At 40.0% G+C, this 21,855-nt stretch overlaps 1 protein-coding gene across 6 annotated transcripts in view; it reads left to right on the top strand.

Annotated features, from left to right (window-relative positions):
* KCNH8 (potassium voltage-gated channel subfamily H member 8) overlaps positions 1 to 21,855 on the top strand; it is a 337,777-nt gene that overhangs the window by 213,083 nt on the left and 102,839 nt on the right. For all 6 annotated transcript variants that reach the window (XM_039525054.1, XM_039525058.1, XM_039525057.1 and 3 more), the window contains one exon: positions 3,889 to 4,096. In XM_039525054.1, the coding sequence (XP_039380988.1) occupies positions 3,889 to 4,096 (208 nt within the window). The remainder of the gene's footprint in view (positions 1 to 3,888; positions 4,097 to 21,855) is intronic.

The following is a 21,855-nucleotide window of genomic DNA, read 5'->3' on the forward strand; positions in this document are numbered from 1 at the left end:
TTTGAGAGACCTAAGACTTTTTAATCTTGTGCACTCACTTTCTCCCCAAACACCTCCATGTTTTTATCTGCTTTGCACTTTGTATAGTTATTTACCTCTGTGCAAAATTGGTGTTAAGTGCTACCAAATCAGAAATCTGAATATTACACCAGTAGTAGTATTCTACACTCATTTTGCACACCATTTGTTCTAGGGTAAATGACTATCCCTGGTGCAAGGTGAACAGCTAACAGAGTTTCTGTGGGAGTTTGGCCTGAAAGGAGAGTGGTGGTTTTGTGTTCAGTGCTGGAGGTGCAGTCTTGATTTTTTTTTTTTGGAGTGATTTGTTCTAGATGTCTGGCTTGATTCAGGGTTTGCCGGTATCCCTTAACAAGTGGGCAGAGTTGGCCTAGTTTTAAAAGCCTCTCACTAGCAAAATTTCGAGCAACTAGTAGCTAACTGTGGAGTTTCTCTGAGAGAGGAAATGGAAGTTTGGTATGGGTTTCCCCTCCTCCGTCCCTCTCCCCTCCCCCACCACACACACACCCGTTTTTTTTCTTTTCTTTCTTCTTTTTGGAATAGGGTCTAGGAAAAGAATACAATGATGGCTACTGAGGCAGCACTAAAAAGTGACCATAGTAGAAACAGATGACTGGATGCAGTAGCTGTAGTATGTATGTTACCCTTGAGTGGGTATCTGATGGAAGCTACTTATTGATGACATGTTGCCTGGTAGAGTTTGAGAGAAGACCCAAAAGAGCTAGTGGTGGTGATATCTAGTTAAGTAAAAGGTTTGTTGCACTGGGGAATAGAGAGGAGAAAAAGGCAGAAGGAAGGAAGAAAAGGGAAGCCAGTCCCTGAAGAAGAGAGGAAGAGATGATAGAGACAGCCAGGGACTCAGTCTAAATGAGGCTGATATATGGGGACTGTAGTGTAGACATACCCCCAGGTGTAGAGTGACTGTGACAGGGCGTGACTCACCACAGTGGTGCCTCCTGCTGGCCATCCTGGTGATTAGATTAGAGTCAAGAGAATTCCATCCCAACTTTGTATCAAATTTAGCAACTTCATTTCTCATCCCTAATCTCCTCAGTAGTTCGAGGCACTGAAGCCTGCTATTTTTTCAGCTTATGCTGCCTTTTGCTTAACTCTTGTCTTTATGTCATTGCAACAGAAAAGGTTAACCCAGCTAGTCTAAATTGATTAACTGAATGTAGAAATTCAGCTAGCATTGTATTTATGGACAAAGCAAATTTACCCTGGCACAAGTATGAGTGCTGATTCTTCACTTTGTCTTTCTAAATTTATTATAGAGAAAATAAAGCTGCCTGCTTTCATCTGAGATCTTTCAATGACAGATTGAACACAATAGAAGAAAAAAACTTGGAATAACTAATGAGAATATTCAGTGTAATTATACAAGATTTATTATGCTTATGTGCAAATTTATTTTCACATAATTTCAAGATGTGGGTTTTTTTAGCCCAAGTAGAAAAATGAAATTTTTCTAGACATCATAAAAAGAAATGTTGTGTTGTTTCATCTATTGTTTATTATCCAGTAGTGTTCACTTTGTTTTTATAAAAAAAAAGGAGGTCAAAGTTCAGAATTTAGTCACAATTTACCTATGAATGAACATGGAAATCAGCATTTTTTTTTAGCAACATGACTTATGCCTGGGGATTTTTTTTTAATCTTAACAGAACTTTTGCCATGCCGTAGTTATGGTTATGTCTGAATTTAAGCATCTATATCTCCGCTATATTATCATTATTTGCTTGTATTATGGTAGTGCCTACAGGCCCCAATTGGAGGTAGGGGTTCTATTGTGCTAGGCACTGTACATACATATAACAAAAAGGACTGTTCTTGACCCAAAGATTTTTACAGCTGTCAACCACAGTCCTACAAAGACTTACTCACATGCTTAACTTTACAAACATGAGTAATCCCCCTGACTCCTTAGCACATGACAAGAGATGGCTAAAACAAGTAAATGCAAGGAAGGGAGGAGGACATGGGGACAGTGAAATGTATGTTTGGTATAATAAATAGCAGTCTCAGTATGCACACAGACTGCCTAGCTGTTGTCAGATATTACTGATTGCAGCGCTGTGTTTTTAAGGAAGGATTTTAAAGGAGTATACTGTAGTGGTTTTGTGGATTTTTCCTCCATTGTATAGGGGGCAGCATGGGAGAAAGAGCAAAGGTTCTTGAGGGATAATTAAAATAATGGGCAATGAAGGCACCGGTAAAAAGTTCAGGGGATAATGAAGCATTCAGTGTAAATCAATATCAAGGATTAGTTGTTAATGTTTTATAGTGGTGCCACATCAGTCTATTGGGCCATATTCTGCTGTCAGTAACACCAGTGTAAATTTAAATAGCTTCATTGACTTCAGTTAGGGTGACCAGACAGCAAATGTGAAAAATCGGGATGGGGTGGGGGGTAATAGGAGCCTATATAAGAAAAAGACCCAAAAATCGGGACTGTCCCTATAAAATTGGGACATCTGGTCACCCTAACTTCAATGGATTTGCACAGGTGTAACTGGGAATAGAATAAAGCCCATGGCTGGTTTGGGGTTTCATTAGTCATTCCTAACTCAGCCCAGGTTGCGAACTTTATCAGCCAAACTAGGCCTAGTTTTGAGTGAACTGAGCCATTTTATTTAACCTTTTAGAATGTCAACTTTTGTTGATTGAACCAAAAAGGCTTCTGTTCATACTGGGATTAATATAAGAAAACAATGGTCAAAAATGAAAAGATTTGCTGATGTTTTTTATAGCACCCATTACTGTGATATCCAAACGTTCTGGAAGTACTAGAGGGAGATATGCAGTTTGATTTGTGTGTTTCAGCCAACAGAAGACAGACTCAGAATGAGTCTTTAAAAATGTATAGATTCCTATGACTACATGAAATAAATGTAAATAGTAATGACAGATGATAAGAAATGTAAAATGTTAGCAGAAGGCCTGGAAGATTCTCTGGATTTGGCAGGAAGTTTAAAAGCTTGAGTCAAATTTTCACAATTCCTGGAAGTTATTTGGTTTCTGCATCCACTGAAAAATATAAAATCAGATTAATTCACATTGCATTCTCTGAAGCAAGAAGCTGTATCATGTGGAAATAGTACAAGGACCTTCTCTGAGGCATAATCCCTTATGGAGCTCTCCTTTGCAATGGAGCAATAACTCCTCCTATCACTGCTCTCATCCCTAACACAATAGTGTGCTTGAATAACATATCAGAGCCTGTAATGTTCTCTCTGGTCTCTGTCCTGCAAAATATCTGTCGCGCACTCTTGCTTCCAATGCACAAACTACATGCCATGTTTTTATCTAATATCCACCTTGGGAGAAACCACTCACCACCTTTTTATCCAGGCCTTAGTTACTGAGTCATTTTTATCCCACATGTAACGCTATTGACTTTGGCCCAGTGTGGTTTATTTAATCATACTGTCTGGCTCTTTGTTGGCAGTAATCAAAAACTATTACAAAAATGGGGCACTTTGTTTCTTCTTGGAGCCACGTGAAATTTGGTTAGTCTAGCTCATTTTGTTTTTTGGTTGAGGGGTTTGCCTAAAGTGAAACCCAAGGCCTCAGGCTGCACACAAAGCAAGGCCAAAGATTGAGGCCATCTGTGTTTTGAAATCAGTTTGGCTGCAGTCAAATAAACAATACACACTCAGTTTTTTAAAAATGTACTGGCTTAGCCACTGTTTGAACTTGTGAGTCTAAACCTTAGCTCAACATATGCACTGAGTAACCAAGTTGTGTGTGCATGTGGAAAGGAAATTTCATAGAACTTGAAGGGGAGAGAACTTCCTTCCACTAAACCATGACTTTGTCTAGTTTATTTCACCAGTGCTGAAGATTCTTTTGCTTCATCTATTCTCCTAGGTGTCCCTTGTCCACCTCCTAAAGACTGTCCGATTGCTGCGTCTTTTACGTCTTCTTCAGAAGCTGGATCGTTATTCCCAGCACAGCACAATTGTCCTCACACTTCTCATGTCTATGTTTGCATTGCTTGCTCATTGGATGGCATGCATTTGGTATGTCATTGGAAAAAAGGAGATGGAAGAGAATAATCCCACTACTTGGGATGTCGGTAAGAGTCTGTTTTTTACCATATATAAATCACCCAGTGGTTCCTTTCTTGTTGTTAAAGTTTATAATATTGTTCCATATTGCGCTGTAGGATATAAAAGCTAAAACTACATAGTATATTTTATCAACCAGGGCATATTTAATACATGTAAATATTTAAAATGAATTGCCTGATGATTAAGGGATAGGTAATCCCACTGAAATTTGACCCAAAGTGTCTGTTCCTCATCCCCACATTTGTTTACCTACAAAGTGAACATGATTTATATATAAAACAAGATTTTGCATATTTGCTCCTACGAGGCTAAGTTCTTTTGAGTTTACCTAATTGTAAATTTTTATCTACATACCTCCAACACACGAAAAGACTGTGATTCCTTTAACTGTCTCCTTTTCTTTTTAAAACATAGTGTGTACTTTAATATGTTTTCCATGTATGATGTTTTAAATAATCTATTTTGTTTGTTTTTTCTAGTAATGTTTATTTAAGCATTTATTATTTTTCTCTAAGCGCATTAAACCAGTGGCAGGGGTTTGTTTCCCAAATCATATATGTCTGATGATGGTATTTAAAACATTCATTAAAAGATAGACAGTATACGAACAATAACATTTATAGGTATTGGTCCATGTTCATCCCTATGATAATGACATTGATATCAGTGAGTCACCAGGGATTAATTTGGCCCAGTTTCTGTCATTTAAAGCTGTTATCTTTCCTGATCTGAAAATGTGAACTCTACTAGCACAGAATAAGTTACAGGAGAGAATGTGAGGAACTAACAATTTCATCACTAGGATTGGGAAAATGCTTTCTGCCTAAATTTGGACCCACTTGAGGTCAAGCATTTGCAAGTTTGGTGCATATTTCATTATTTTTGAGTTCCTGTTTCACTTGGAATTGAGAAGATATCCAATTTTTTTAAAAAGGATTAAACTGGAGCACAGAGTAGGAAGAGTGAAAAACAAAGACTGTGACAAATGATCAGAAAAATTCTGATGAAAAGATAAATAACATGTACTGGCTTCCCTTTAGTTAGATTTTTTCTCAAAAAAAATTGGAGAATGAGGAGGTGAGAAAAGATTTTAAATTATAGATGTGGTGGAAGGCCCAAAATTCAAACTACTTCAGTGAATCCCGCAAACCAAAACAATAGTTCATGAGGTTTGCAAACCATGGAAAGCCAAGAGAGGCATCCAGTTCTTAGTAGCGTCATACTGTAATCAGTAGACCCTGGACTGGCTTCTTTTCTAAAATTCTCCTGTGAAAGGCCTTGTTTGTTTGGGAAGGGTGTGGAAGGGGTAGAAGAATACGTCAGTGGGAAGGTCTGTACTTTTCAGGTTAAACCTAAGGACCACTTTCCTCAGCTAGTTAGCTTGTGTTTCTTCTGAGTGATGTTCAAGACTTCTGGAGCTTTTAAAGTTTTATTGGATGGGAACTTCTCCTTCTCCCCCCCCCCCCCCCCGATTATATTTACATAGTCATAAGGGTTTTCATCTATGAACTGGGAGATTAATTGACTGTTATATGTGAGCATGAAAGAGTTTGGTAGTTATTGGGTATTACTGCAACTACATCACTCTTTAAGGCAGTAACTATCACCCTGCAGCTTTCAATGTCATTCTAACTTCACTCTGAATGAGGAACAAAGAAAAATTTCTTCTGCCTTTTTCTTTGCTGGCCAACCATGAGTCACCTCTTTTCTTCACTTCCTTTTTTTCTTCTTCCTTGTTGTCTTTTCCTTTGACCTTACATAAAACCTTTTGTTCTTGTCTAGGTGAATAGAAAGAGGGGAGGACAAAGGTAAAATTGTAAACCCTGTTGATTTTATTTGTCTGTAAAATACAAAAGGGCTGAATAGAAGCGTGTGAGTATTTTAGGTGTGTTTTTGTTGTTTGTAAGAAAGGCCGTTGCCTACTCGATACAATAATCATATCTGATAGAGGGATATAGGACTCATTCCCTTTCAGATGCCTGCTCAGGAAAATGTTTGGTGAGGGAAGTATATAAACAGCAGGGACCAAGTGAAGAGAAAAGTTTGCTCTAGCTAAAACATCAGGTCCTTTTCTTGCCTCCTTGCATGTCTCTCCCCCCACCCTTCGTTAAAAGTTGCTGCAAGAGGAATGGCTGATGGGAAAACTAGTGAGAAGATTAAAAGTGCCTGACCTGGAACTAACTGAGGAAGTTGGAGGGAGAAAGTCAGGGAGAGGAACACCTAATCACCGCACCTCTCCAGCTTACAGTGAGGCTACCAAAATCCTGTCTGATTCTCTGTCGTGCTTGTCTATTGTTCATGTTTTCTTCCTCTTTGTCATGAATTTGTTTGTAAAAAACAGCTACTGGGGCTGGCTGACAAGCTCCTCACAAAGTGCAGTGCAGAAACCTCACAAAGCTGTAGCAGAAGACAGGGAGATACAAAGACAGCCCACTGTGTTTGAATTGGTCACACATTCACAGCAGAAAAAAAATAAGGAAAAAAGTTGTGCTCAACAGGCATATTAAACAGCCTTCAAAGGACATTGTCAGTGGGTTTAGACTCTAAAAGTTAGTGTATGCAAACACAATGACTTAGCACTGTCTCAGTTACCAGGCAAACTGCCTTCTGATTCCTATTGAGTGCACACCCCCCACACACACACAGTCTCAGGCCATGGGCCATCACAGCATATCAATTATGTGATTCCCCCACTCTGACTGGGTCCTAGCTGGCAGTGTCTAGGTACTAACCACAGTTGCCTCAGCTGGCCTGACTAAAGGTATATCTACACTTATAGCTGTGGTGTGAGTACACACACTGCACGCCCAACTAGCGCTGTTATAAATAGACTGTGAGGCACAACTCCATATGGCTCTCTACACACCCAAGCAGTCCCTCCCATGTCTACGCTTTTGCAGTGTAGTGTCCTGCTGTGTCCTGCAACAAAGAGCTGATGGAGCCTTTCACTGCAATGTGTAGCAACACACTGTTATGCTCATACAAAGCACACGGGATCTTTATAGAGGAAAGCAAGTATGCAGCATTTATTGAAAATACAACAGTTAACATATGCTTTTCAGTCACACACACACACACACACACACACACACACACACACACACACACACACACACACACACACACACACACACACACACACACACACACACACACACACACACACACACACAGTCCTGCAGTGATGTTTATAGTTGCCAGTCTGTTGTGGCTCAAGTCAATCTAATGGCCAGTTAGATTGAGCATGAGTGTGGAGCTGGGCTCTTGTCGGTTGCGATCCAATGCTCCGAGGCTTTGCAGGACTGAACCCATAGTTCCATGGCAAAACACCCCAGCTTTATAGTTGTAAATTCCCATTTGAGTCCATGCATTTTGCAATGTCATCCTGTAATCATTAGTCCTTAAGTGGTGTTATTATTTGATGGTTATTGTCGGGCTTCCCATCATTATCTCCTATTTGTTGTCTCACCTTTGGGGGTGCCTGCCTCACCTCTGAGGTCGTCAATACTGCTAAGCGTTTAGCATCAGATACAATGGATGTTCTGGTTGTCTCCTGGTCTTTCCAAGTCTCTCACTTCTTCTTGACCATCTGGACATTTGTGATGGCTTTCACACCTTATCTTTTCCTGGTACATGCATTCCTTATTCACACAAACAATCTCTTACAGAAACGTTCAAAGGTATACAGACAGCAGTATTGTATATTTAGCAGAATACATTGTAAATCAAGCCTTGTTAAATCTTATAAGTAAAACAATTCACACTGTGGCTTCAGGCCCAATAGATACAGTACAAGATCATGTCTCTTTCTTACTAAAACCTTAAAGCAAAGAAATGTATATTTAACTAGAGTGCCTAATTTGTAATGCATATAGAAAACCATAGTAGACATTATAACTTATCCTAAAACAAAAGGTAACCATAATCAGTGAGAAGGATTGTTCTGGTCTGTCATTCCTTTCTGCTATTCAAAAAAGGGTGACTGACAGGATGAAATCAAACCATACATTAATTCTAATGGACATTATAAAATCCTGCTCCTACAACACCACAGTGAAAAGTGTGGATGCAGCCTGTGGCACGTACCTACATATGTAGCGTCTGTTGTCTACATGCCGCCATAAGTATAGGCATAGCTTTAGGCTCAGGCCCTGCAGTTCTGTGCTCTCTGGGGGCAATGGCCATGGTAATTAGAGACCAAACAGCCTCCTTAAAGTAAAATAACATTTATTTAGAACAGAAGCATTTCTAGAAAATGTATCATAAAAACAATATAACCCACTACACATGTGTCTGGCTTACCAGGTGTTTAACCATCTTCCTTGTGGGGACAGAGGAAGAACTAGCTTCCTATACACTGTCCCACAAAGCCTCTTTCTGTCAGCTTGTCTCCCTGTCAAAGCTCACTGATGCTCCCTGGACAGCTCCTGGTGACTCACCACCCTTTGCAGGGATCAAGACAACTTTTAAACTCTTTATAACCCTTTTGATCTCTAGACTCCTAGCCTGACAAAAGAGCTGTGTCACTTCCCCCTAGAGCCTGGAAGGATGCCACTGTCTTTTAAGTATGTGCTTCGGTGTTCTTATCTGGGAAGCTATTTTGTTGTCTTCCTGTACAGACCCCATTGAATCCAAGTATTAGAGGCTGGCCCTTTTAGAGCTAGTGGGCCTGGGGCTAGCCAGCTCTGTTCTGAGGCAGAGTGCCATTAAGGACCAGTGTTTGGTAGAGGGGATAACCAGACCCAGCAGGGAAGAGGTCAGGTGATACCTATAAAGGTTGAACTGAGGAGGCTTGCTATAGGAAGCAGGTTGGCTCTGGGAGTGGGGGGGGGAAGCGATTTTCAGGCAGACAGCCTCTAGAGGGACTGAGAAAGAGCTGCCAGTGGCATGTAAGCTCTGGCAAGGAAGCCCGGGATCAGGGGAATTGTGCAGCTGTTGGATTAATGTTGAACTGTTTATTCTGGGGATTTTGCTGAAGATTGCCAGCACCACCAGTAAATGAAGCCCAGAGGGAAAAAGGCCTGATCCAGACTCTGGGCATAGAGACAGTTCAGTAGCTTACACAGACACATAATAAACATTCCATTACCCTCTCTAGACAATGACTTCCCCTCACAGACCAGGTCACATGCAGCGTTCATAACATTATTACATATCAGCTTCACAGCTGTCATGAGCTGCATCGCCAAGCTTCAGTTCTCTCCACATGTTATAGCTAATAATTTAGTATAAGGGTTTTTAAAAGGAAAACTATTTAAAGTATTAGAATAGTTGGAAAACAATGGGCTCAGAAAGACTCAAACAAGAACTAAGTCACCTTCCATAAAATGTACATCAAATTTCTGCCTGAACATATCCATGCTCCATATATTAGAACAGTAGGCTATATTCTGCCCTCAGCCAGATTTGTGTAACCACATTGGTTTTTTTCATATGCAAGTTATTTGCTGGTAAGACAGGATGCTAGATTTTGAGCTCCGTGTGAAATCTGATTAGTGCTACTGTGGCAATGTAGTGCATTAGCGGTGGTCCTCTCCCTCTGGCTCAGTGGGAAGCTGCCCTGCCTCCCTACATCAGTGGACGTCACCCACAGTCAGGGAATTAGCAGAGCACTGAATAATCTATGACTCTGGCCTGTAGTCAGGGCAGCACAGCAAATGAGTCAGGATTGATAGCCAGTGGCCGTCCCACTGACTCCTCAATGTCTCGGGTAATTATTATAAGCATGGTAAAGTTGGGTCCATGGTAAACAGGACTCACTAGTGAAGCAGAGTTTGTCCTGTTAATTTATACATCTGCATCATATTTTACCTCAGAACATGCTGGGATTAAATACAATCAATGAGAACACTATCTAAGTAGGATACAACTTAGCATAAGTACGAGTCGCAAGAGCAGGTCATTAATAATGAGGAGCTTTTCCTCCTGTTTTATAAAGGATGAGAGTCCACATTTATTTAGAGCCCAATTCTGACACTTGCTCATATTAACTAATACCTTACTCCATTAAGAGTTCCACTGATTTCAATAGGACTACTTGCCAAGTAAGGTACTGCTTAATGCAGGTGAGGGTGACAGAACCTGGCCCTTAGTTTTTGTACCTAATCTGCCAGTCGCATTTTACCATTACCTTTTTATTCAGTACAGTTAAAACCACAACTAGACACTCAGTTCTTAAAGATGGCTGTGATCCAAAGCCCACTGAAGGCAATGAAAGTCTTTCTGTGGGCTTTGGATCAGGCCCTAAGCCAGTATTTTGAGAAAGATGTACAGTATGTGTGTCTTTATTCTGCTGTCTGGTTACAAAAGAACATGTCTCCTCCCTAGAAGCAGGTTTTTTCTTCTCCAATTAGCTGTGGTAGCAAGTGCCTTGTAGCTGAAAAGCCCCTCTGGATTCATGGTATTGCCACTACAGTGCATCTAGCAGCTGAAAGAAAAAGATGGAGCGGGAGGAGGGACAAAAATTAGTGATTCTTTGTTTTTATACATAGACTTGTTTATCAGATCATGTTTCTTTTATCAACTTCCTTACCATGTTTAGTTTTTCCTCAGAAAGCTTTCAACACGAAATAAAGACTGCGGTTTTGATAATGCTCTAAAATTTTTAGGCTGTAATATTGTAACTATTACTTGGGACCTAGTTGTGCTAACAGATATACATCATAACCCTGATCCCATACCATTGACTTCAATGGGACATGCATGGGGCCCATATATCTGTTTCTTTGGCTAATTTAAACAAACCATTTGGATTAGGGAGAGGGGAATGATAAAGTGCTTCCAATGAAAATACACAACAAAGAAAAGTGTGTGTGCTGTCTTCTTATTAAGCCAAATCATGAAGTTCTTCCTCAATTCTTTGTCCTTATTCAGGCAAAGTTCCCATTGCAAAGAATTTAAAATAATAAATTCAAGAATTTTGCCATTCGGTTATGAGAAGAAAAGGAGGTGATTTTTCATTAAGGGGTATGCTGTGGTTCCTGTCTGCAGACGGGGGAGCAGTTATAGGAGTAGACTGACCTCTGTTGTCTTCAGTGTGAGTAACTATCTACCAATGTGAGTAAGATAGGCACAGTCTGGCCCTAAGATTACTTATTCAGCTCTAGTATTAATGAAGTTTTTACCGACTGACATAGAAATTGTAGAAATCATAGAAATTTAGGACTCATGATAGGTCATCTAGTCCAGTCCCCTGCACTGAAGCAGGACTAAGTATTATTCTAGACCAGTGGTGCCCAACCTTATTACACAGGAAGACCACATAAACCTAAGTGCAACCTTGTGTGGGCCAAATGGATTCCATATATTTTAATAAGATTTAAAGTCCTCTGTGTTGATTTATATTTTAAGTTCAACTTGTTTTGTATGTATTTAAATAGGTTGTTTCTATGTACAGTCTTGTCTATTTACACAGTTTTGTAAACTCAATGATGTAAACATGACAAAATGCTAACGAATCAGCTGTTAGTATATTGTGTTGAAGCAGGCTGTGGACCTTATGAAATGCTCTGATGGGCCATGTATGGCCTACGGATCATAGGATGGGCACTCTTAATCTAGACCAGGGCCGGCTTTATTAAGTGCGAGGCCTGATTCGAATACCTGGCGGTGGTCCGGGTCTTCAGCGGCACTTCGGTGGCAGGTCCTTCACTCGCTCCAGGTCTTCCGTGGCACTGAAGGACCTGCTGCCGAAATGCCGCCGAAGACCCGAAGCGAGTGAAGAACCTGCCGCCAAAGACCCGGACCACCACCTGGTGAGTAAAAATAAAAAAGTTAGGCGCTCTCCTTTAGGGCGTGGGGCCCTCTTAAGCACGGGGCCCAATTCAGGGGAATAGGCCTAAAGCTGGCCCTGATCTAGACCATCCTTGACAGATGTTTCTGACCTGTTCTTAAAAACCTCAAGTGATGGAGCAGCAAAGAATCCTGAACAACCTTGTTTTTGCATGTTTTGCAGCATGAGAAGCTGAGTGAATGTGAATAGTGGAAATTTCCAGGGCCAGCAGTTTATATATAAGGGCAAGAAGCAAGCCAGCAAGAAGAGAAGAAGAGATAGAGAGGGATCAGGGAGGAGGGATCAGGCTGAGGCAGCTGTGAGTGAGAGGAGGAGAAAAAGAGGAGAGGAGAACTGTTCTGTGATTATGCAGTGTTTCTTCAGTCTTTGTTTAACTGTAAACTGAAAAAAAAAAATAAAATTGGCAATCTCTCTCAGCAGTTTCTCTTCTGTTCTTTTTTTTTTTTTTTTTTTGTGATGGCCACCTTGTCTGCAAATGGTTGAGGTTGTTGGAAGTGAGTTTTTACTGTTTTTATTTTTTATTATTATGATTAATGTCTGATTTCATTTTTTTTTTTTTCCTTTTTTTTTCTGTCCAGTTGTTCCAGATGTACATAGCAGAGGGGCTGGCATGCATGATGGCATATATACATTGGTGGGTGTGCGGTGAGGTGAATGGGTGGTGGTGTGTGTGTCTGGTTGGTGTGATGTGATGGTGGGTGCTGGTGTGGAGATATGTGTGGGGCATGAGCAGAGTTTTTTTTGTTGGTTTGGTTCCTGAGCTAGAGTTACTATGTGGTGTGTGCAGTTGCTGGTGAGAGAATATGCTTCAGGTTGGGGTTGTGTCTGTGGGCGAGACTGCCTGCCCCCCCCCCCCTGTGAAAAGTGTGGGATCATTGTCCAGATGGGTTGTAGATCCCTGATGATGCGGGTGGAGGGTTTGAGCTGGGGACTGTATGTGATGGCCATCTTCTCTCTTTTCTTCTTGTAGGAGCTTCTGGGTACACATCTGGCTCTGTTGATCTGTTTCCTTATTTCCTCATGTGGGTACTGTAGTCTTGAGAATGCTTGGTGGAGATTTTCTAAGTGTTGGTCTCTGTCTGCGGGGTTAGAGCAGATACGGTTGATGGAGATTCCACAAACTCTTGAGGTAACTTGTTCCTGTTCTTAACTACCGTTACAGTTAGGAAGATTTTTCCTAATGTCTAACTTAAATTTCCCTTGCTGCAATTTCAGCCCGTTACTGCTTGTCCTGTCCTCAGTGGTTAAGGAGAACAATATATCACCTCCCTCTTTATAACAACCTTTTACATACTTGAAGACTGTTATCATGTCCCACCGCAGTCTTCTCTTCTCCAGACTAAACAAACTCAATTTTTTCAATCTTTCTATGTAGGTCAAGTTTTCTAGACCTTTAATCATGATGTTTCTCTTCTCTTGACTTTCTCCAGTTTGTCCACATCTTCCCAAAGTCTGGTGCCCAGTACTCTAGTTGAGGCCTTATCAGTGCTGAGTAAAGTGAAGAATTACTTTTAGTGTATTGCTTAAAACACTCCTGCTAATATATCCCAGAATGATGTTCGCTTTTTTGCAACAGCATTGTATTGTTGATCCACTTCATTTATGATCCACTTTAACCCCCAGATCCTTTTCTGCAGTACTCCTTCCTAGGCAGTCATTTCCCATTTTGTATTTGTGTAACTGATTATTCCTTCCTGAGTGTAGTACTTTGAAATTGTCCTTATTGAATTTCATCCTATTCATTTCAGACCATTTCTCCAGTTTGTCACAATCATTTTGAATTCTAATCCTATTCTCCAAAACCCTTGCTATCCCTCCCAGCTTGATGTTATCTTCAAACTTTATAAGTGCACTCTCTGTGCCATTATTCAAATTGTTTATGTAGATACTAAATAGAACTGGACCAGGACAGATCCCTCCAGGATCGCATTCAATATGGGATATGAGAAGGTGATACAACCTGACCCTTCTTGTCTAGGACTTGAGACCCTCACCTGAGCAAGTCTTGCCGCCTTCACCAGTCAAGAAAGCAGTTGTTCTTTAGTCATTGTGCAGTTTGACTTTATCCTCTGATAAAGCGTAGCTACTGGGCTGATCATTTACAGTCCAATCAGCACTTGAGATAGTGTTATGTTCCTTTTTCCTCTTTTCATTCCTTACTACTTAAATTCCTTGCATTTTCCTTTTGTATTGTTTCCATCATTCAGTCCCTTTGGTGAGGCAGCCATCTCCGTGAGACATGGCATGATTTTCTGCAATAAGTTTTCAGTTAGCTGGCACAGAATAGAGGCTCTGATTCAGATCTCACTTACACCAGTGTGATTCCACTGACTTCACTGGCATTGCACTGCTATAGACTAGGGACCGAATGGCTGGGCAGCAGTTCTGCAGAAAGGGACCTAGGGGTTACAGTGGACGAAAAGCTTAATATGAGTCAACAGTGTGCCCTTGTTGCCAAGAAGGCTAATGGCATTTTGGGTTGTATAAGTAGGGGCATTTCCAGCAGATCGAGGGATGTGATCATTCCCCTCTATTCAGCACTGATGAGGCCTCATTTGGAGTACTGTGTCCAGTTTTGGGCCCCATACTACAAGAAGGATGTGGATAAATTGGAGAGAGTCCAGCGGAGGGCAACAAAAATGATTAGGGGGCTGGAGCACATGACTTATGAGGAGAGGCTGAGGGAACTGGGATTGTTTAGTCTGCAGAAGAGAAGAATGAGGGGGGATTTGATAGCTGCTTTCAACTACCTGAAAGGGGGTTCCAAAGAGGATGGATCTAGACTGTTCTCAGTGGTAGAAGATGACAGAACAAGGAGTAATGGTCTCAAGTTGCAGAGGGGGAGGTTTAGGTTGGACATTAGGAAAAACTTTTTCACTAGTCGGGTGGTGAAGCACTGGAATGGGTTACCTAGCGAGGTGGTGGAATCTCCTTCCTTAGAGGTTTTTAAGGTCAGGCTTGACAAAGCCCTGGCTGGGATGATTTAGTTGGGTTTGATCCTGCTTTGAGCAGGGGGTTGGACTAGATGACCTCCTGAGGTCCCTTCCAACCCTGAGATTCTATGATTCTATGCTTCTCATTTCCACAGGTTTAACTGAGATTAGAATAAAGCACAGAGCCTTTATTGCCTGTTTTGAATTAGTCCATGCTGAGTTAGCCCCCTTCATGTTCTTACCAGCTATGAGAAGTGCCTTTTAGATCTGGCTGCACAAGAAACAGACAGTACTGAAAATGTTTCCTGTTGCTAAATGCATTCACCCTATGAGAACTGTATGATCTGTTGAAACTGGACTACCATGAATATACAGTGAGCAGATTAGTAGGCAGCCAAGAGTCAGGATGCTGCTTCTCTTAGATAGTCAAAGCTGTCAAGTATAATTTATGTAACAGTCTTGAGCAGTTCTCCCTCCTGTCAGCCATAACTTCAGCAACAACTTTTTATTAGTTCACCTACAGTAACACTTACAATACTGTAGTCATGGAGGATTTATTATCAGCACCAACTTAGAACACCTATATTTAAATGGAAAAAATGTCAAATTTGCCTCCTTTGGAAAGGATTAAAAAAACCTCTTTCATTTAAACTTATTTAATTATTCATGTTTCTTTCAACAAATTATCTTTATTCTCTTTTCTGATTTATACTTGGTAAGTAGTTTTTGTTACTTTTGTGACCATTATGTTTGACTCCATAACAGTAAAGCTCTGCAAGCTTTTGGACCATTCTACTTGCGTTTATGTTACAAGGTTGCAGTATAAAACTCTCTGTGCTGAACTTGTTCTTTGCATAAATTCTGTCTAAATTCTGTCAGTATCTCTGAAGTCAGCTGTGGAGCTGGAATATTCATCATGATAATTATCAAATATCATATCCAGAGTTTAGTGGCTTAGATAGTTTTTAATGCTTGGAAGGTTTTCCCAGGCTGATGCAAAGAAACTTGAGGCATTCATCATTCTTTTCATTATTTCTTTTGCGGTTACCAGCAATCTTGTCAGAAGCTCTGGGGATGTGTTTTAAAGATATCCTTGAGTCACTTGCACACCTATCTAGGTTAAACTCAAGTTACACTTCTTTTGGAGGAAAGGCTATTTTTTAGATGTTTGCAAAAGATATTCAAAGCTGCCTGTTTTTCACTTTTATGATGAGTTTTAGCTTATTAATTAAAATCTCCTAGTAATCTGAGATATGACACAGTAGGCTCAGTGGTATGATAAAAGCCAAGTTAGAAAAAGAGCAGTACTGTTACTCACTGTACATGACCAAAGTAAATGTGGAAGCTGGGATGATAACAATTAATACTTAACGTTTCTTCACTGTGCTGTACAAATCTTAATTAATCCTCACAACATTGCATAATGAAGTAAATAACGTACTTCCCAATGTATGTAACAGAACTGAAGCAGAGAAGTTAAATGGCTTGCTAGAGACCACAGTGGGGAGCGTGTACCAGAGCTCAGATTAGATTTCAGGATTTGTTGGCGCCTATGCTCATCCTTACGTAGTGCCCTAATGAATAACTATTAATTATTATTCATGCTGATTATTCCAGCTGTGTTTCTGTACAGACTTAGGCCCAGATCCTGCTGTTGATTACTTATTAAAATTATTTTCTGTAAGTGACATTAGCAGTATCGCCAACTCCAAGCAGTTGAAAAGCACGAGCCAGTCCCCCATCATGAGATTTTTAAAATACAGTTCTTGGAGGGGGGAGGGGGTTAATCCTTTAAACTTCATGTTTTCAAGCTTTTCTTAACAACTATGAGGGCTAAAAGCTTACTTTTTAAGAAAGAAAGAAAGAAAGAAAGAAAGAAAATACTGAAGCTCTCATAGAATCATAGGACTCCAGGTACTAGGGCTTTAAGAAAAATACCAACTGTTACAAGACTTGTGATAAAATTGAGATAGCTGACAAAACTGCACTTAGACTCTGATCCTGTACAGACAGACCCTTCCGCCCAAGTCCCATAGACATGGGATCTGCCCGCACAGATCTAATTGCAGGATCAGGGCTTATACAAAAATTTAGTTTTAATTTAGTTGTAGTAAGTATCCAATTTATGAAGTAAGTGTATGTATGTGTGAGTGTGAGTGTGTGTGTGTGTGTGTGTGTGTGTATATATATATATATATATATATATATATATATATATAGCCTAAGCATTATCTAGCCTAAGCATTATCATATATATATATGATAATGCTTAGGCTAGATTATGACCAACTCTTACCCTGAGTATGAGGCCATGCATAGCTACGTCGTCCTAGGAGAAGCCCTAGGAAGAAATTGTGATTGAGTCACAGTCCTATCCTGATCCCCATCCTTGCTCCCATGAGGAAGTAAATTACTGCTACCCTGAAAAGACTGCAACTTACTGCCTTCATCGCACTGGCAGACATGATGGGGAGGCAAAGCCAAGGCTCCACTCACTCCCTGCCCTATCACGATCATTTTACTCCGAGCGGGAATAGCAGCTATGGGGAGCTTGCTCTCCCTAACCCTGTGCCCTGTCACAATCCAGGCAGACCACACAGGGCATTGTGAGGGGTTTTACGCCCCATGCTGTCCTGTCTGACCACATAAGTGTAAGTGACAATCTTGCCTTTGATTTGTTTGGTCATAGAAACACACATCAAACTAAGCCTGATGTTGATGAAGTGTCACACATGTGGGTCAGTCATTCTTCTAGTTTTGCAGCTTCAGGTTTTTTAATATATTTTTTTCTCTTAAGTCTCGACATATTTTTGATCATATTTATAGAATTAAATGAGTTCTCTCCTGTGCCAACAAGAGCAACTCTGAATGCTCAAGACTCTCCACCCATAACTGTGTATTCTAGTTAAGATTTGGGGCCAAATCTTAGGCTGTGGGACCCACTGGGTTTGGGCAGGGTGTGAGTCAGTGCAGAATTTGGCCAACTCAGTTTAAATCATGGTGTAGCTATAGTTTTATGGCAACATCTGTAAACTTATCTTCAGAGCGGTGTGGTTATGGACTGAATGATTTCTAAAAAGGGGAGAAGCATGATCAAGCTAAAACAAAGTTACTGAAGGAGTCCTTCAGCCATTTGAAAGTGGGATATCTTGAAAAGCTTCCTCACTGGAAGAGGTCAGCTCTTTAAATTCTCTCGTTAAACAAGCCACAATTAGAGCTGACTTGACCCCCTCATGCACACACACACGCCAATTTAGACTAAATATACAGTATGCCATTCACTAGCCATTGTCAGAACTCTAGCTCAGTCTGATCTCTGCCTCTGAATTCTTCATTTAAATCTCTGCTCCAGTGCGTTCATTGTATTTAATTTTAAATTCACCATTATCTTACCAGTGACAATAATACCTGTTACTTTGAAGTTGCAGTCCTTTCTAATTCTTTAAGAAGAAGAATAAAAGATATAATTATATCTCACTTGAGCAGTGGCTTCTTCAGTTGAAGGAAATGTATCAAGGCTCTAGTGACTTGAGGTGATCCCAATAAAGTTCCTTTGTTGTGTGGGATGTACATACATCTGCTTGCTTGTCTATTTCTGATTCCTAGGAAAAGAAAAGGGTGAGTTCATCTGACTGCAAATTCTTTTCCCAATTAATGTATGAAAGAAACAATTGCCATTTCCAATTCTTGTGGAATTTTTGAGACTCCAGTTGCTTACAGATTTAACCAACCAGTTCAGATTATCTTCTTCAGATTTACAGCAAGTTGATTAACCCCCGTATAATGGTATGTGAATAGTTGGTGGTACTTAAATGGTTAGAATAAAAGACAATCATTTCAAAACGTAACCAATCACAAATCATTCTTAAGCTTTGTAAGCCTTTGGCAACACCCATCGCCTCCATATTTTTAAATTTTATTTAGTGGGTTTCAAACATTTTGGGCAGAAGAAAAGAAAGTATCATAATACATGATAAAGGCTATTTTTGAGACATTTCTGAGACGATTGGAACAAGAAGTGCTGGAAATTTCATGAAAACATCTATCCTGGAGAATTTTCCAGCACAGTTATTAAACAAAGGAAGTTTGGGTAATCATCATCGGAACTGCATCTCCAACCCTGTTGAATTTATAGTTAATATTTCACTATATTGCATATTGTGCACCTAATGCACTGACTGGAAATACATCGTTAATTCAGGAAAAATCCACCCTCCATTTCCAATCTTTCAGTCATTGAAATCAGTACCATGGTAGGTAATCTTTTATTTTTTTCTGCTCAGTCAGTTGTTTTGAAATGTTGTCAGATGTCAGATCTGGATTATCAAATCATTTTTGCAAAGAAAAGTTCTAACAAAAACATGAAAAAATTGAGAAAATTAATTTCTGTTGATATTTCTTCCAAATATCTATCTAAAAACATAGGGCTTGATTCTGCCACACTTACTCAGGTTGAGAAGTGCTTACTCAGGTTGAGAAATACTGGCTCATCTGAATAATCCCATTGAAGTTGACTGGACTACACTTTTTTTAGTAAGGACTACAAGGGAGAGGAAGTTCCTCTGATTCTTTCATCAAAATCCATCCTCTATTTTTACAGAATCTATCACTTCTGTGCCACGCTGCTAGAATTCACACACAAAAATCTTAATAGAACAAATGGATTTTACATATGCAGATCCACTCACCAGTGTGTGCAGCTACTAGTATATAGGTGAGTTCTGAATGCACAAAGCTCCATGTATCAGAGGGGTAGCCGTGTTAGTCTGGATCTGTAAAAGCAACAAAGAATCCTGTGGCACCTTATAGACTAACAGACGTTCTGCAGCATGAGCTTTCGTGGGTGAATACCCACTTCTTCAGATGCAAGTGGTGGAAATTTCCAGCTCCATGTTCTCTAATGTAGGCCATGTTGAGACCCACTTGAAAGTTTGGATCCAAGTTTCTGCTTTCCTTGTATCTGACATATCCTACTCATAAAATATTTTTAAAAATCATCATCATTCTCAAAGTACTGCTGCAAATGAAAAACGGTCAGGAATTTTCCATCAGATTTTTTTGACAGATAATTCAGTTTCTGTGGGAAAATTTTGATTTTGCTGAAATTTTTTGAATCTCCATTGGGAAAATTGAAATGAAATATTTCATTGTGGGTAGGGTTGTCCTGAATCAAAATATTTCCATTTGTTGAACCCAGTAGAAACATTTAATTTTGGGTGAGTTCAGTATTAAGCTGTAAAAGTTTGAACTGCCCTGGTCCATCATGAGAGTTAAAGTTCAAGTGTCTCATGCTCTTATTCTCCTTTTCCTCCTGTATGGGCCATCTGGCTGGACTATATCTCCCATTATGCATCATGGTCTCCTCTCTGGTTGAACCACTGCAATGAAACATGGGAGTTCCATGATTGAGCTACATCCTCTGAGATCTAGTCCACCCAGGGAGCCCAGCCCTTAGAGGAGAACAGACACGAAACATCTGAATTACAGCTCCCATGAGGTACCACAGTGGTTCAAATGGACAGAGTTCCGTGTTAAACCAAGCTGAATTGTTACAACATTTCCAAATCAAAAAATTGTGGCGCTTTCCATTATGCAAAATATATATAGATATAGATGTTTCGACTTTTCATCCCAATTCAAGATGAAAACACATGTTGAAATGTCGGCATTTCCTATGGGATGGAAATTTCCAGTTTTGGACCAGCTCTCTTGCATACATTACACTAAATGTTTTTCTTCACATGTAGTATTATATAAAAGTGGTTATCCCAAAAGTAAAATGAGCAAGCATTCTACTTTTTGCTGTTCCCTCTTAAGTCTGAAAAATTATAGGGCTTTGTGCTAATGAAAAGCAGTTTTCACAGCTAAAAAATGTTTCTTCCTAGTTGTGAAAAGGGCCTTTTGTCCAAGGGTTAAAACTACTGTAGGCAAAACTTGGACCATGTTGGCCTTTTTGACCCCAGGCTGAGTCTATGTTTAATATGATCATACTTTGGATGACAACTGTTGAAGCTGCACCACCAGTTTCTTAAGCAAATTTTAATGCACTTTACTGCATTGCTCTCATCTGGGCAGACAATTCAGATACTGAAATGTTAGCACTCCAATAGTCCAGCAGGGAGTAAAAGCATGCAAGATAAGTAAAAATAGGACTTGGAAGAAATGAAGACAAGTGAAGCCACCTTGGATATTTTTCCTTTTAAATTTTATTTGAGCTAGCCCTATGCATTTTTAACAGATTCAGGGCATCTGTGCTCTGCTCTGTGTAGGGAGGACATATATACATAATGTTAATCAAAGCTATTTTATTTGGGGGAAATGTAAAAGAAAAAATAGAGTTTTAGTGAGATATAGTGTGATCTATAGATACAGTCTGTAAAATTTCAAACTTGATAATTCACTTTCCAGAGCTCAATGAATCATTCAAGCTTAGGTTGAGAGTAGAAAGGTCAGTACTGCCAATGCAGAAGGGCTGAGCTGTAAAGAACTTAAAGAAAAGTGTTCAGCCTTTTTATGTAGTTGCTAACATTTTTTGCAGAAGAAATCATGGTACCTGGATGTAGTCCCTGTCTTTGGTGATATGCATCACAATTAAAAATCATGTGTGATGTGCATTGCAGATGACTTGCATATTTGTCTGTTCATTCCGCAAAGCAATCACTGTTGACATCAGTGGGAATACCTTATCTGCACAGGTAATAGAGATCCTCAGTGCAAACTGGAGTGAAGAATTAAGAACATAAGAATGGCCATACTGGGTCAGACCAATGGTCCTTCTAGCCCAGTATCCTGACTTCCGACAATGGTTTGTGCAAGATACCTCAGAAGGAGTGAACAGAACAGGGCAATTTATCAAGTGATCCATCTGCTGTCATCCAGGCCCACCTTCAGAGGTTTAGGAACACCCAGAGCATGGGGCTGCATCCCTGGCCATCTTTGCTAATAGCCATTGATGGACCTATCCTCCATGAACTTATCTAATTCTTTTTTGAACCCAGTTATACTTTTGGCCTTCACAACATCCCCTGGAAATGATTTC

The sequence above is a fragment of the Mauremys reevesii genome, linkage group 2 (genome assembly GCF_016161935.1).
Source record: "Mauremys reevesii isolate NIE-2019 linkage group 2, ASM1616193v1, whole genome shotgun sequence".
NCBI lineage: Eukaryota > Metazoa > Chordata > Testudines > Geoemydidae > Mauremys > Mauremys reevesii.